Source organism: Mobula birostris, chromosome 2 (genome assembly GCF_030028105.1).
Source record: "Mobula birostris isolate sMobBir1 chromosome 2, sMobBir1.hap1, whole genome shotgun sequence".
Classification (NCBI taxonomy): domain Eukaryota; kingdom Metazoa; phylum Chordata; class Chondrichthyes; order Myliobatiformes; family Myliobatidae; genus Mobula; species Mobula birostris.
This window is the reverse complement of record NC_092371.1, coordinates 209,616,026-209,633,442: the sequence shown is the minus strand read 5'-3', so window position 1 is coordinate 209,633,442 and position 17,417 is coordinate 209,616,026. Positions and strand designations below refer to the sequence as shown.

General features: G+C 40.6%; 1 protein-coding gene across 12 annotated transcripts in view; it reads left to right on the top strand.

The window, feature by feature from the left end:
• dtnba (dystrobrevin, beta a) overlaps nt 1-17,417 on the top strand; it is a 505,261-nt gene that overhangs the window by 276,382 nt on the left and 211,462 nt on the right. For all 12 annotated transcript variants that reach the window (XM_072251383.1, XM_072251379.1, XM_072251384.1 and 9 more), the window contains one exon: nt 6,474-6,598. In XM_072251383.1, the coding sequence (XP_072107484.1) occupies nt 6,474-6,598 (125 nt within the window). The remainder of the gene's footprint in view (nt 1-6,473; nt 6,599-17,417) is intronic.

Below are 17,417 nucleotides of genomic sequence, written 5' to 3'. Positions count from 1 at the left end.
ATGGCCGTTTTTATTGGTGAAATGTTAAGATGCCAGCAAAGTTTAAGTGACGATAATGTCAGGTAAATTGGTGTGAGTAGAGCAGGGAGCTTTGCACGCAGCTTTGTGTGCAAACAGAGCCTGTGCTGATGGAGATTGTGGAGGAAATGTTGTTGCCAATCCGAACTGACTGGGGTCTGCAAGTGAGGAAATCAAGGATTCAATTGCACAGGCAGATATTGAGGCCAAAGTCTAGAAGCTTATTGGTTAGTTTTGAGGGATGGTAGTATTGAATGCTGAGCTGTAGATTATGAAGCACATCTTGGCTCTCCAGATGTTCCAGGGTTGAGTGAAGTGCCACTGAAATGGCATCTGTTGTGGATCTGTTATGATGATAGGCAAATTGGAGCACATCCAAGTTACTTCTCAGGCAAGACTTGATACTTTTCATCACTAACCTCTCAAAGTACTTCATCACAGCGTATGTAACTGTTACTGGTACTGATTAGAGTGCTGTGCAGAGAACCAGCAAAGAGGGATTAAACTGAACAGCTTGATAACTATATTTTATTTTGAGAAGTAGCAGGTGAAGAGAAAGCATGCTGTTCAGGGTCATTTATGTGAGGCTGATGTTCTCCGAGAATTGGATCTTGCAGGATTTACTTTTGAAAGTTGGATGCTTTGTGAATGTTACTCATAACTATGTAAGGCAATTTCCATGGAGAGGTCTTAAACATGGGATTTTGCAGATGCTGAAAATCTACAGGAACTCACACAAAATACTGGAGGAACTCAGCTGGATAGGTAGCATCTATGGAGAGGAATAAGCAGTTGATATTTTGGGTGGAGACCTTTAATCAGGACAGGAAAGGAAGGGGGAAGAAACCCTTCCTCTCCAGTCCTGATGAAGGGTCTTGGCCCAAAACATCGGCTGTTAACTCTCCTCAATAAATGCCATCCATGGAGAAGTCTGCCTGTTCTGAAGCATTGAGGTAGCAGTCTTGCTTGTGTGGCAAAAACTGGATGCAGTTAGGCAACTGTGATGATTGAAAGAACTTGTCTTCTATCTGGTCGTGATGGCTAGGTCATGTATCAGAGGTTCAGTAGCCAGTTTACTCATGAGCAAAAACAGAATGGAACATGCATAAAATGATTGCGAGAAAGGTGCAAAGGAGCATGTAATTGCCATCAGAATCCTTGAGATTCCTTGTTTTCTCCAGTGCTGCTGCTTCCCCTTCAAAATCTACTGTACTTGATATTGTGTGACACAACCCTCTCCCTTTGTATTTTGTGCTGATCCCGCGTATAGTGTATCTGATGAACTGCATGCATGATTTTTATGGATTGAATGAGTCTCCAATCTTTAGTTCGGGGCCAGTAGAGCATAATAGTGAGTCGAAGTCTGTTTCTTTCACTATAACCTGTACACCTTGTATGCTAACTTGCTATGTATTTTTCAACCTTAGAGCTGATTATTGATTACAGATGGAATATATAAAGTATTGTGTAAAGATGTCTCTGTATCTTCATGGGAGCTTAATTACAGCATTAATAGAACAATGTAATCTTAATGGCAAAAGCACCAGTGAAAATTCCAGTAAGTCAATTATTTGACTTGTTTAAATACTGTAAATCAATGGCTCTCTTAACTACAACGTTCAATAACTGTTTTGCTGTAAAATTAACTTGCCACGCGCAATATCAAAAAAAAAATTTTTGTAACTTTAAATTAGTTGCTTTGGAAGTAAAGGTTGAAATGTATGGAAGTTAACTTGCCCACTTCTGCACACAAGCATTGATCTTCAAATCAGGTTGGTAATATTACTCATGGCGATGATGCAAGGTTCTTCATATTGAAAGCAGCCTTCAAGAGAGATTTTGGGGCAGATGTCCGGTTGCATCCATGTCTTGTGGAGCAGAAGGATGAAATCAGTTTTCATTGTGAACACAAATATAAAGGTGCAAAGTATCCAAAAGATACTTTGGTATATTTTTAATCTGTTACTTGAATTGGACACTTTTTGAGGTATTCCAGGGTAATCTGGTAGTTAACCTGACAGCCTGACTCATTGACTTGATGGGACTGGACTTGTTACCTGATAATCTGCAAGCCAGTTTGCAGATGAGTAAAATGGTCTCAGGGCAGAAGAGACACAGTTAACCTAGCAATGTTCCCTCTTGTTCATTATTATCGATTTCTCCAGTAATAAAGATCCAATTACCATGATTATGGATCTGACTTCAAGAAAAGTCTCCGAGATCTTTGGCTGTTGATTAATCTCCAACATAATTTCTTTTGCATTAATGGCAGAGGTAACACTTCAAAGATCTATGCCAGTGAAGATTTCACTGAGTTCTGAAAGGCACAATTATTTATCTAAAAAAAGAATACTGTTAGTGCATTAATCTGCGTAATTGAAGTACTGCAACATCAAGATGCAAATGCAATACAGCTTAAAATTGCAGAAGAGTAATACTGAAAGAAATCTGTCATGTTCATGTCACTTTTCATTCCCATCAGGTGTTCTAAAGCAGTTGCAAATAATGAATGGCTTTTGATGCTAATTCCACATAGCAAGGTCTAAATGAAATGAGAGAATAAACAGGCCATCTGCTTGTTAGTTAAGAGATGAGTATTGGTCAGGACAGGAACAGCTCCTCTGTTCTTTACTCATTTGTGCAGTGGAATCAGAATTTAGCTTATTATGCTAAATTCTGACTCTGATGATAAAAAGGGCAGATGCCTTTGGTTCTGTCTTCTCTTTGCCAAACAAACTGGACTGAATTGTTAAGGTTTATTCCAGTCCCTGTATGAAACTGCACTTTCTCTCTTCTATCCCCCTGCTTGCTGAGTTGATCTTGGCCATGTGACCTGTGACCTTCCTTCTGCCTTGTCAAACCAATTCTCATTAATTTACTTCCCATCCAGGTCCCTTGCGGATCCCACCATTAGACAATATAGTTGGTGATTCTCCATGCTTGGTTGAATTCTGTTTCTTTAGACTGAAAGGAGCAATCCTGTCTTCAATAAAGCAGCTTCCATCCTTGGAGACTGTTTCCCCATCTGCAGTCTCTGGATCCTGTTGTTCTTGAATGTGCTGTTGACTTTTATGTTAGTTGCACCTCCTTTTACCCTTGTACTTATAATTTCTCCAACAAAGAGTGAGCAAAAGTGGCCTTCAACTAAATATTGTGTAAACTGGTGATTGATTAGAAACCCCATTTCCTTGACTCTGCCACTATTCCTCTTCCTGAAATGGAAGCTGCACATTCTTGTATTTGACTCTGAGGTAAAACACGGGTGGCATGTCTACAGCATTACTTGGTTCTCCTTTTCAGCTCGTATGCTGTCAAAGCCCTCATTAGTCCCTGTGCCACAGCAAGGACATTCTTCTGCACTCCTTGGCTTTCAAATTGTTTAATAATGCTTTTATTTTTGCCTATTAGAGCAAAGGCCATTTTTCCTATGGTTCCATGCCAGCACCCAGTACTACAAAGCTTGTTGTTAATGTTTATTGAGAATATGGAGCTGAATTATCCTTACGAAAAACATGAATAATGAGACAGGAACATTGTGTGATTAGAGACATGCAATGTTGCAGCAGGAAATATTAATGAGTGCACATTTATTAGATACCTGACATCAGTATCTGAGGGAGTAAAGTGGAAACAGACCAAGCCTCGTTATATTCCTTGGATGCTGAAGGCTAATAGTTGTAACTCAATAGTTGCTTTAAATTATACTATTCATCATTTGCTGCACTTGAAGATTATCTTCCTTGAGTTTCTGAACATTACCATCTGCTACTTATTCCACTGGAAAATTCACTTGTTATATGATGTATATATTAAAAAAATACAAATTATGGTACCTAATTCTGCCCTGAGGCATCTACTTGGCTCTGCGCTGAACTGAGGCTGCGGCCTGCTCCATCTGCATGATGCTTGGTTTCACATCTACATACTCACTTTCATTCTGCATACTGTTTGCTTGCTTTCGTTGTTTGTGCGATTTATTTCTTCTCTCTGCATGTTGGGTGTTTGACTGTTTTTTTAAAATGGGTTCTTTTGGGTTTCTTTGTTTCATGGCCACCTAGAAGGAGACGAATCTGAAGGTTGTATAATGTATGTGTGCTTTGATAATAGGTGTGCTTTGAACTTTGAATATGTGTTCCTGATCAGATTCTGCTTAAAGCAATCTTAAGTACTTGACCGGCAAAGAGGAAGGGCGTGGGTTATTGGTGATGGGCAGTCAGCAGTGGGTGAAGTGGTAACAGAGTTCTACATGGCATGAGTGATTGCTGGATGGTCAGGAGATTGTAGAGGATGGGTGGGTGTGTGTGGAGTGGATTGTCCTTGTGAAAAATGCATCTGTAATGATCCAGGGCTATAAACATCAATACATTTAAAGAAAAGTGTAAAAATGTCCTCTTTACTTAAAACAAATAATCGAGTATTTGATTTTTGGGAAGTTGTGATGGTTCAGCATCAGATGCATGAGCCTGGAGTGTGAACTGTGGGCCTGGAGCATGAAAGATCAGTGCAGCTCAAGCTCGAGTACAGAGTGCTTGTTTGCTTCAGCTTGTTTTTAGTGAAACTCACTGGCTTCTAATACTCACTCCCTTTAAACATTGTGCAGAATGTCGGGGCAGGGGAGGGAGGTGAAATAAAAGCTTTTTAGGAAAAATATGTTCAGCACCTGTATGTCTCAGGGTGTTGGATTATCTGAGGTCTGGTATGCATTTATTTGTATAGCATCTACCAGGGCCAATGTGTCTTTTCTCTCCTCTATCTGAAGATTGTGATCTTTTTGCTGATAGCATTGTAGCCTTAGAATTTTGCCAAATGAGAAAAGGTACTTTAGCCCACCAAATCCACAGCGACCATCCACGTCCATTTACACTGCTCCTAGACTGAGCCTTGTATTTGCATAAATCCCACCGGATCGTATAACTCGTGTGTTGGGGCAATTCATTATCACCAGTTAATGTAACAACCTGCACACCTTTGAGATGGGGGAGGAACCCAGAGTATTCGGAAGAAACCCTTGTGGTTGTAATGCAGATGTGCGATCTCCATGTAGATGTTTCTGGAAGTCTGGATTACTTGAGCTGTGAAAGGAGCAGGTCTCTTGATCATCATCTCTGGCTCAACCAGATTGTTCTTTCATTTCATTCTTTCACCCCCCCCAAACTTGGAGCAGTGCAGACACCAAACCCTCATCCTGTTGAATAACTACAACCATCTATTGAGATCCCACAGCCGATGATCTCACCTTAAGGGTTCTTTGTCTTGTTATTTTCATGCACTCGTTATTTGTTGCTATTTATTTATATTTACATTCTTAGCTCTACTCGATCTTTCATTGATCCTGTTATAGTTACTATTCTGTAGGTTTGCTGAAAATGCCTGCAGTAAAAAGAATCTCAGGGATGTATGTTGGTGACATGGATGTACACTGATAATGAATTTTACTTTGAACTTTGAATCTGGCTGTAGCCTCCATCAGCTCCCAGTGTTTCTACCTTCTTGTTCTCACAGTGTTTGTGGTAATGTTTTAAAATTATTTAAATTAAATACTTCAGTTGATTTTGTTTTATATCTCTTGAAATCATTTTTTACTTTTTATTGCTAATTTTATTTTGATTGTTGAAATGCTTCTGAACAATGGAACATTATGGACATTCAGATGTATGAAAAATGACAGTGTTCACTGATGGCAAGATTGGGGTGTGTGGCATTGTCGTCTTGATGTTTCAGAGTTGTTTTGTGGTGATGCTGGTTTTGACTCCTCTTGTGACCTTGATTAGGTCCTGTGGGTTCTTGGCCAGACAAATCCACAACGTACTTTGCAACCAATACTACAGAATTCAAATCAAATCAGACTAACTGTGGAGCAGTGCAGATTCTGGTGGTGACGTGCCCCACCTAGTTGGGTCCAGATTATTGCATCTAATGGAATAATATTTTACTACTGCTCTCGATTTGTTCATGAACATCATTAAAAAACTGTTAAACCATTAACTGTGACCCTTCATCCTATTAACTTGGATAAAATGTGATCAGTGAGGTGTGATGAGTTATGTCTTTTCTCTGTGTTGTTCTTTGTTAATCAAGAGTGAGAAGTGATGACACTTTAGACGTTCCAAGTGTTGTGTTTTTTTTTGTGAAAGATTTTATTTGAAAACCACTGAGATCAAGACATTTAATGAGGTTGAAATATCACTTGTGTTTCATCCTGGAACTCTGTCTTATCTTGTATTACTTGTTGTAATGAATGGATTTGTATGGACGGTATGCAGTGCAGAATTGTCATTGTACCTCAGTACATGAAACACTAATAGACCAGTTTACCAGTTTTTCTTGCCAAATCAGACAGGAAGGGTCACTAAATCTTTTTTTTTACTTCTAGTTACTGCTTTGCTTTCATCATTTTCCTTGGGTAGTGCTTGACAATCATATACATCAGTCATTGATTTGTTTATTTTTTACAGAAATCACCGGCAAAGAAGTTGGGCCATGCGATTAGCAAATCCCTTGGATGTGTACCAAGTCGAGAGCCACCTCATCCAATATATCCCGAGATGCCAGAGAAACCTCTAGATTTGGCTCATATAGTGTGAGTAGTCAACTTTTGTGTAGCTTTTATTGGCACATATGATTAAGCTGGAAATTGACCAGAGGAGAGCCGGGCATGCTGTCACTGCTCACAAATACTTTGGGATAGCTTTAGTGTGATTTCTCCTTCATTACATTTGTAATCTCATTACGCATAATTTGGATCCGTCTTGAAAAGCTGCTCGATGATATTTGGTCATAACATCGAATTGCCTATTTATTGGGAGGAAACATAATTTTCAATGGAAACTGTGAGACTCATGTTTCTGAAAATGGCCACACTAAATCTTACAGAGCAGTCTGTTCTGAAGTCGAAAGACAGGAGTGATGTCCAGATCTCACAGGAGCAGATATGGCGTTCATCTCCTGAATCTTGTTCTGTCAATCACCCAAGTCATGAGCAGTCTATATCTCAACACTATTTACATATGTTTCCCTACTGATTATCTCAGCCTTCAGCCTACAATGCAAGTAGTAGGTTCCAGATCTTTTCACTGAATACAAGGTAAAGAAAGTGAAATGTTTCTGAAATTCTTTGGAGTGATTTGCAGAAAATCAGTTTTCAATTGCCCGAATTGATTTTAGGTTTGTTTTGGCTTTCTTGGTGGAAAACGTGACACCTTGCAATTGTTCAGCCATACCTTTCACGTGATTAGCGTCCATTTGGTGAATTCAGTAGCTCATTTTGGGAATTCAGGAGATTTAGGAGCTTTTGCAAAATAGCAGAATTTGTACAGTTTGGTTAAATTATTCTGTAGTCCTTATCCTGTTGAAATAATACTTTGAATGTGATACAGATTGGAACAGTTGGTGCTTCATTGTTGAATTAATTCAGTTCAGTCAGAGAGATCATTTCTACTGAAGCCTTTTGATTTTCTCACCTTTCCCAATTTTCTCAGAAGCAAAGTCAAATTTGTTTATTCACACTTAAATCTTCCATAAAAACGTTTGCTCTTTACTTTATGGCTTATGTACAGTATATCCTGATCAGAATTTTCAAAAGTGTAGCACTATTGAAAATGTAACATGGGCTTGACTTTATGTCTTTCAAAATAAAATCTTGAAGAGTAAACACAGCATCAGAAAATTAAACTGGTTGTTGTGTACTCCTCAAAATTGCTTTATAATTTATAATGTTCCTTGTTCCCTTTTCAATTTCACTCACATTAGGTGACTTTAAGGCATACAGTGTGATGCACAAAGATTAAAGATTAGTTTAATTTGTCACACACACATCAAAACGCAGTGAACTCTGTTATTTGTGTGAACGACCAACACAATGTGTTGGGGCAGCTTTCAAGTGTCGCCATGCTCCCAGTGCCAACATTGCATGTCTATAAATGAGTAATCCTAACCCGTACAATTTTGGAATTTGGGAGAAAGCTAGGCTACCCGGAGGAAACACTTTCAGTTATGGGGAGAATATATAAAATCCTTACAGACAGCGGCAGAATGGAACCCAGGTGGCTGGTGCTTTAAAGCGTTATGCCAATCACTATGCCACCATGCCGTACCAAGATTAGGTTATACATATATGAGTAACCCAAAATACAAGAATCTTCGATTAAGTATTTCAGGCAGAAGTTTTCTACAGCTTCATCAGTGTTATGTTTAGATGTTGGACAAATTTGCTTGCATCAGATTAGTATCTTTAACTGATGCATATATTTTGGTATGTCATTGAATATCCTGTCACCATTTTGGCTTCACAGCTGCAGTTCAAAAATATAGGCCTTCCACAACCGTATCTGGTCAAGCAGAGTGTGGCATATTCACAAGTGGAACGTTTTTGCCCTTTTACAGAAGTTAGGAGGAAACAGTTCCGAGCTTGCACTTGGTGACAAAGCAGTCACTGTGAAGAGGAACCTGATCACAACTGACTCATCAGAATAAACGAAGACTGGTTAGGAATTTCTTAATTGATTTTACAGCCTCTTATATTGCAGTACCCAAGAGGTGTTTCAGATTAGCATGATTTATTATGTGAAATTAGATTACGCTAAAGTGCTTATTCATGTACTGTCCCTGGGACACATTTAATTTAGTGCTGTTGAAATAGAGTCTATTCTCATGTGCACAGGTGCATTGAAAAACTTGCTTGCAGCATCATTATAGGCACATAGAACCTTTTTACTACAAAGTTGTCAAAGTGGTCATAGTGTTGCTAAACTGTAGTGATTAGAGCAGCCTTTCTCAACCTTTTTGCCCTGGAGGAGCCCTAGAAATAATTTTTAGATCTCAGGGAACCACTGTGTAAAAATCATTGTATCTATAGCTCATGGTACTTAGAGTGAACAGTACGTTGTAGATACAATAATCCAAAAATAATTGTCAATGCTCTTTTGAGTAGAGAATGAATTTTTAGCCAACCTTTCCGGAAAAAAAACAGGTAGTTAAGCTTAGCTTACTTTTCTTGAAATTAATCTCTTTCTTTCTCTTTCATAAATTTTTAAACTCATAAGGCAAACATAATAAATTTCTGTTAAATAACTGGCTTAAGACAAATTGGGATTTAATTTTTCTAAAGGTGTGCTTGGTAGATCTAATTTAAATAAAGGTTATAAATGATTTTAATGAATGCCATATACAACATGAAAATTTATTAACAATGTTGAATAGTAAAGTTGCTAAAAGTCATAAGCCAAAGCAATATGAATAAATATGTAGCCTAAGACACAATTTTATACAAGACTTTAAAAAACACATTTTCTTACAAGTGACATGATCAGGCTCAAATATAGGCCTAGTATGTGAAACCTGTGCTTGGTTTTTGCTGCACAAATACTCATTTCTGGTTCAAACTTGAGATAAGTGCACACAGATTTCACCTTCACCTGAAATGAGACGATTTCTATCCTTGCTCTTGATGCTTGTTGAACAGGAAGAAGGTTGCTCACACATGCAAGAGTTTGAAAACTGCCGCAAAATGTTCATTAACGAGAAAATGCGTAGATGCTGGAAATGCCAGCAGCACACACAAAATGCTGGAGAAATTCAGCAGGCCAGGCAGCATCTATGGAAAAGGGTACAGTTGACGTTTCGGGCCAAAATGTCGACTGTACTCTTTTCCATAGACGCTGCCTGGCCTGCTGAGTTCCTCCAGCACTTTGTGTTGCAAAATGTTCATTGCTTTCCTATGAATGACAGGATACTCTTCTTTCACATAAGTCAGTCCGTGGCATGCAAGGAGAAGTTCGAGGGAGGTAAGTCGGGAGGGAGAGGCCAACGTCACAGCCCAAGTTGGTGCAGTCCTGTCAATGCTCGGAAAATGCACTTCATGCTCCTCATCAGCCTACCGTCCTCCCCTCCGTGCAATACAGCGCTGGCCAATTATCAGTGGTCTTCCCTATTTCGTGTCAGTGACTGAGAATGGACTCAGGCAAATAAACATGGTCCTTTTGTGTATTGCCATACTGGGCTGAGAGACCTCTAATGAGACTGCTAATGGGGCTGCTCGGTCATTGCCCACCACTGCAAGCGTGAGCATTGTGCAAAGTTCAAAGAGCATTGTTTATTTTCTTAATCACAATCTCTCACTGAACCCCTGGTGACCTGTTGCCAAGCCCCGATTGAGAAACCCTGGATGAGAGTTTTGCTAGTTGGTTCAAAAACTGAATGGTTGAAGGGAACTAGCTGTTCTTGAACATAACGATGTGGAACTTCCAGTTTCTGTGCCTCCTGCCCAATGGTGGCTGTGAACATTCAAATTGCCACTCCAGACCATTATGCAACCAGCCAGAATTCTTTCAACAGTACATCTACGGAAGTACTGTATATGCAGGGTCTTACTATTATTAAGGATCCCACCCATCCATTCAGCATCCTCTTTAACTTTCTAGCATCAGGTAGGAGACTCCAATGAATAAAAACAAGGGCGATCAGGATGGGAAACAGTTTCTTCCCTCAGGCCATTAGGCTTCTGATCTCCCTGCCGCATCGCATTTGAAGTGTCACTGGTTAACCTGTTCTGTACCTTACAATGTATAATTTATGCACTTTAGTTTGTTTATTTATGCTCAATTCATCTGTAGATTTTATCCTTACTTTCATAAGTTATTGTGTATTATGTGTACTTCTGTGCTTTACACCCTGGTTTGGAGAAATGTTGTCTCGTTTGACAGTAGATGTGTGTATAGTTAAATGACAATAAACTTGACTTGATGACTTACAGTGTTCAATGACGTTGAACCTCCTCAGAAAGCAAAGGTGCTGGTGCGCTTTCCTCATGATTGCATCTATGTGCTGGGCTCAGGACTAGTCATTTGATCTGCTCCTGCACAGGAATTTAAAGCTGCTTACTCTTTCTACCACTGATTCCCCATTGCTGGCTGGCTTGTGTTTGCCCTCCTTGCCCCTCTTGAAGTCAACAGTTGGTTCTTTAGTTTTGTTGGCATTGAGTGAGATGTTATTGTTGGTGCACCACTCAACCAGGTGTCCTCCAAGCTGAATCATTGACGCCTGTGTTTTGTCCAACAACTGAACTGTCATTGGTGAATTTAAAGATGACATTGGAACTGTGCTTAGTCAGTGAAGAGGAGATGCTAATGTTGTATTAGTGAAGATTTTTGTCTTGGTAGTATAACGCATGTACTTAGAATTCCACTGCTCTGTACTTGGCTTGATGTGTTATGACAAGACTTAGTGTAGGTATTGAAAATGCAAGATAATTCATGTTAACACACTCTAATGGTGGAATGGGCCATGACAGTTTGAAGTGATTTTCATAGAATTATCCACCTGAATAAAGAAACGTGTACCTTTTCTGAGAGCCAGGAATTAAATTAAATATTTATTCTGTATACTTGCATCAGTTAAATCAAGGAAATTTTGTTGTTCGTGAAGTTTTGTTTATTGCTAATTTGGATGAGAACTCTGAATGTTTGACTGCAGAACAGCTGCATTGTTTAGTTTATCTGGAAATTTGCAAAGGCCGTTTACAACAAAACAAATATGGAACTCGTAGCTTATTCTGAGTCAGATCCTGTCGCTGTGGGATCACAAGACATGTTCATGAGATGTTTTCTCATATTGTTTATATCACCACCTGCTGGAAATATGAGTTGATTTGTGCATGTCAATGTCAGCAGAGCTCCTGAGCCCTGAGTGAGCGATGGGGACCAACTGTGAAAGTTAATCAATGAAGTTTTAAGTAATGAGAATTGATCACAGAGAAGGAAGTTTGGATTGTTGTTGTTAGAGCTTTAGTGTCAGTGCTCAGGACAACAAAATTGCAGTGCTCCTCCAGTCAGTGCAAAGCTGCCTACTGGCAATTGGGAAAACACATTGACTAAATTTTAAATAATGTCTGAGTTAATTAGAGTGACATCTCAGTTACAACTGAGTTACAAACAAACAACTATAAAATTAAAGGAAACAGTGGCTGCCCTATTCGTATTATACATGCCCATGTTAAAAAATACAATGATTAAATGTAAAATTGCATCAAGAATTAAAGCTGAAATTTTAAAAAAACAGAGCTCTGAAATCAAAGGGAGATAGCTGCTTCATTTAAACCCAAATATTACACATGTCCATGTATTGCACTTAGAGTTTGTCCCTCATGCCTTTGTACAAAGGGTGAGTGGAAAGGAGCATTGTTCATTTGCACATTAGCCCAAGCTGGTTTTTTCAGTCTGGATGTCCATGCAGAGATGTTTCTGTATCTCCTGCTGGATGGTAAGAGATTGAGCAGATGATTACTAGGGTGGGATGTGTCCATCACGATATTGCAAGCCCACTGTAGACAGCGTGACTTGTCGATGGTTTCCATATCTCGCCCCAGTGATCTTCTGTGCAGTCCTGATCACACATTGAAGTACTTTCTGGTCAATCTTGTTGCAGCAGTGTAACATACCACCGTGTCAGTATGGCACATCGGTAAAAGTTTATAAGCAGCTTTTGGGACAGGTTTAAATTCCTAAGATAGTAAAGGTGTTGCTGAGCTTTCTCTACTATCAAAGAGGTGTTGGTGGTCCAAGGAAGCTCCTCTGTGAGATGTTCATTCCCAAGAACTTAACACTGGAGACCCTTTTCACTGCTTCGCCATTTATGAGTAACGGAGCTTGTTCATGCCACCTTGATTTCCTGAAATCGATAATAATTTCTTTATTTTTTTTGTGAACATTTATGGCTATTGCACCACTCGGACAGTTACTGCACCTCCTCTCTGAATGCTGTTTCATTGTTATCCAATCACTGTGGTGTCATCTCAAATTTGATGATGGAGTTGATGGCCAAGGCAACGGCACAGTCATGGGTGAAAAGAATGTAACGGCGTGGGCTCAGTACACATCCCCACGGTGCACTGATGAAAGGTACAGAAGGACAAGCAAAATGAGGGAAAAGGAATGGAGTGAGAAGAAAGAGACAGAATGGGAAAGTGGGAACAAATTTAATGTTTTCATATTTTGAGTATCTTCTTTTTGAAATTGTTTCAATTGGATATGTCGCTTCACAGTTATAATTGTTTTCATTCCAGGCAAAATATAATGGTGGTGTATTGACCATATTCATGTTGTTAAAATACTTTATTTGAACAAAACATTGCTGTGAAAAGTTGAGTTCGCAATAATTTTGTAGTTTTAACTTAGCTAAAAATGATGTGGTAATAGAGGTCAGCATGTGCCATTTGTGGAAAGCAATTGGTGATGGTCATGTCAATTGGATCTCAGGTTCTGCAGATTAGTTCTTGCTTTAATTTCTTAATTCTTTGAATTTTCTATCTGACCTGTGTGCTGATAATTCCAGTCTTTGTAACATCCCACTGTTAAGAAACCATAAGATATAGTATGGTTGAGAATGATATGTGCTTTGATGTTCATTTTGATAAGTTGGCTGGAATCAGTTAGCATAACACTTTACAATGCCAGTGATCAAGGTTCAATTCCTGCTGCTGTCTGTAAGGAGTTCGTACAATCTCCCTGTGACCACACTTGTTTCCTCTGGGAGCTCCAGTTTCCTTCCACGTTCCAGAGACAGCACGTTAGGATTCTTAAATTCTTGGCATGCTATTTTAGTGCCAGGAGCATGAAGACAGTTATGGGCAGCACCCAGCACAGCTCGCACTTTATTGGTCAATGACGCAAATGACGCATTTCGATATACATTTGGCTGTACATGTGACAAATAAACTTTTCTGTTTTGTGAATTTCTGTGCTGTTATTTTCTGTAGAGCAGATATGCCACTGTGATATTAATGAGAATCCTGTACTACAGAGGTGCAGACCTTTTGCAGTTGATTAGTCAGCGACTTCAAACTAGTATTGCTCAGGTCTTGTAACATTTACCAGATTTGTAGAATACTCACTTACCTTTTATCATAGAAACCATAGAACCATAGAAACTACAGCACAGAAACAGACCTTTTGGCCCTTCTTGGCTGTGCCGAACCATTTTCTGCCTAGTCCCACTGACCTGCACACGGACCATATCCCTCCATACACCTCCCATCCATGTATCTGTCCAATTTATTCTTAAATGTTACAAAAGAACCCGCATTTACCACCTCGTCTGGCAGCTCATTCCATACTCCCACCACTCTCTGTGTGAAGAAGCCCCCCCTAATGTTCCCTTTAAACTTTTCCCCCCTCACCCTTAACCCATGTCCTCTGGTTTTTTTCTCCCCTTGCCTCAGTGGAAAAAGCCTGCTTGCATTCACTCTATCTATACCCATCATAATTCTATATACCTCTATCAAATCTCCTCTCATTCTTCTACGCTCCAGGGAATAAAGTCCTAACCTATTCAACCTTTCTCTGTAACTGAGTTTCTCAAGTCCCGGCAACATCCTTGTAAACCTTCTGTGCACTCTTTCAACCTTATTTGTATCCTTCCTGTAATTTGGTGACCAAAACTGAACACAATACTCCAGATTCGGCCTCACCAATGCCTTATACAACCTCATCATAACATTCCAGCTCTTATACTCAATACTTTGATTAATAAAGGCCAATGTACCAAAAGCGCTCTTTACGACCCTATCTACCTGTGACGACACTTTTAGGGAATTTTGTATCTGTATTCCCAGATCCCTCTGTTCCACTGCACTCCTCAGTGCCTTACCACTAACCCTGTATGTTCTACGTTGGTTTGTCCTTCCAACGTGCAATACCTCACACTTGTCAGTATTAAACTCCATCTGCCATTTTTCAGCCCATTTTTCCAGCTGGTCCAAGTCCCTCTGCAGGCTCTGAAAACCTTCCTCACTGTCTACTACATCTCCAATCTTTGTATCATCAGCAAACTTGCTGATCCAATTTACCACATTATCATCCAGATCATTGATATAGATGACAAATAACAATGGACCCAGCACTGATCCCTGTGGCACACCACTAGTCACAGGCCTCCACTCAGAGAAGCAATTCTCTACCACCACTTTCTGACTTCTTCCATTGAGCCAATGTCTAATCCAATTTACCACCTCTCCATGTATACCTAGCGACTGAATTTTCCTAACTAACCTCCCATGCGGGACCTTGTCAAAGGCCTTACTGAAGTCCATGTAGACAATATTCACTGCCTTCTCTTCATCCACTTTCCTGGTAACCTCCTCGAAAAACTCCAACAGATTGGTCAAACATGACCTACCACGCACAAAGCCATGTTGACTCTCCCTAGTAAGCCCCTGTCTATCCAAATGCTTGTAGATTCTGTCTCTTAGTACTTCCTCCAATAACTTACCTACTACTGACGTTAAACTCACCGGCCTATAATTTCCCGGATTACTTTTCGATCCTTTTTTAAACAACGGAACAACATGAGCCACTCTCCAATCCTCTGGCACTTCACCCGTAGACAGCGACATTTTAAATATTTCTGCCAGGGCCCCCGCAATTTCAACACTAGCCTCCTTCAAGGTCCGAGGGAACACTCTGTCAGGTCCCGGGGATTTATCCGCTTTAATTTTCCTCAAGACAGCAAGCACCTCCTCCTTTTCAATCTGTACAGTTTCCATGGTCTCACTACTTGATTCCCTCAATTCCATAGATTTCATGCCAGCTTCCTTAGTAAATACAGACGCAAAAAACCTATTTAAGATCTCCCCCATTTCCTTTGGTTCCGCACAAAGCCGACCACTCTGATCTTCAAGAGGACCAATTTTATCCCTTACAATCCTTTTGCTCTTAATATATTTGTAAAGGCTCTTTGAATTATCCTTCACTTTGACTGCCAAGGCAACCTCATGTCTTCTTTTAGCCCTCCTGATTTCTTTCTTAAGTATTTTCTTGCACTTATACTCCTCAAGCACCTGATTTACCCCCTGTTTCCTATACATTTCATACAACTCCCTCTTCTTCTTTATCAGAGTTGCAATATCCCTTCAGAACCAAGGTTCCTTATTCCTATTCAATTTGCCTTTAATCCTGACAGGAACATACAAACTCTGCACTCTCAATATTTCCCCTTTGAAGGCTTCCCACCTACCAATCACATCTTTGCCAGAGAACAACCCGTCCCAATCCACGCTTTTTAGATCCTTTCTCATTTCTTCAAATTTGGCCTTCTTCCAGTTCAGATCCTCAACCCTAGGACCAGATCTATCCTTGTCCATGATCAAATCAGGGTGAGTCCATGGATGTGTGAGAGAGAAGAGAGAGAGAATGTGTTTTGGGAACCGTATGGAGAGGACATTAACGGACTTACTGGTTGCAACACAGAAGCTGATGTGGACACTGTAATACCATCAAGGACTGTTCACTGCTTCCCTAACAACAAACCATGGGTCACCAGTGATCTGAAGGCTCTTCTCAACCACAGAAAGAGAGCCTTTAGATCAGGAGACGGAGGAACTGAAATATGTGCAGAGGGAGCTAAAGGAGATGATCAAGGTGGCTAAAGAGGAATGCAGGAGAGAGCTGGAGAACAGGCTTGGACAGAGTAGCATGTGAGAGGTGCGGAGAGGCATGAAGAACTTTACTGGCTCCAATCAACTGAGCTGTTTCTGTTCACCCCCCCCCCCCCAGCATACCAGTCCAGGTGCCGAGGCACCCAATGCTCCCTCAGCACCAACGCCTCCCATCCTCCCTCCTCTACCCTCCAGTTCAACATGTGAATGAACAACACAGGCTACCACTGTCTACAACCCCTCCTTGCCCTGCACCTACCATCCACACCTCCACATACCAACTGCTATCGTCCCGATCTCTACCTCCCCCAGCTCCTCACCTCCTACCAGTTCGCCAGTCATCATGCACTCAACCTTCGCTACTGAGCAGGTGAGAAGGGCCCTGGGGAAACTCAGACACGGCAAAGCATTGGGATTGGATGTTGTGAACCCCACGGTCCCAAAGGAGTGTGCTGAGCAGTTGTGTGGGGTTCCCCAGCATGTTTTCAATCTGAGTCTGCCTGGAAAGGGTCCCGACTGTGTGGGAAACATTATGTGTGGTCAAACTACCCAAGAAGGGCTGACCAAAATCCAGTGGCCTTGACCTCACACTTTATGAAGACCTTAGAGGGACTGGGTTTGGCTCACCTCTGTCTTAGCCATTTCAGGGCATTAACTTTGTTGTTTTTAAGCCATTCCTGCGTGGCTTTGGCTTTATGTTTCAGGTCATTGTCTTGCTGGGGGAAAATATCTTCCCCCAAGTCGCAGTTCTCTAGCAGACTGTATCAGGTTTTCCTCGTGGATTTCCCAGTGTTTTGCTGCGTTCATTTTACCCTCTACCTTCGCGAGCTTTCCAGTGCCTGCTGCAGTGAAACATCCCCACAGCATGATGTAGCCATCACCATGCTTCGCGGTAGGGGTCGTGTGTTTTTGATGATGTGCGGTGTTTGGCTTACACCAAACATAGTGTTTAGGCTGATGGCCAAAAAGCTCG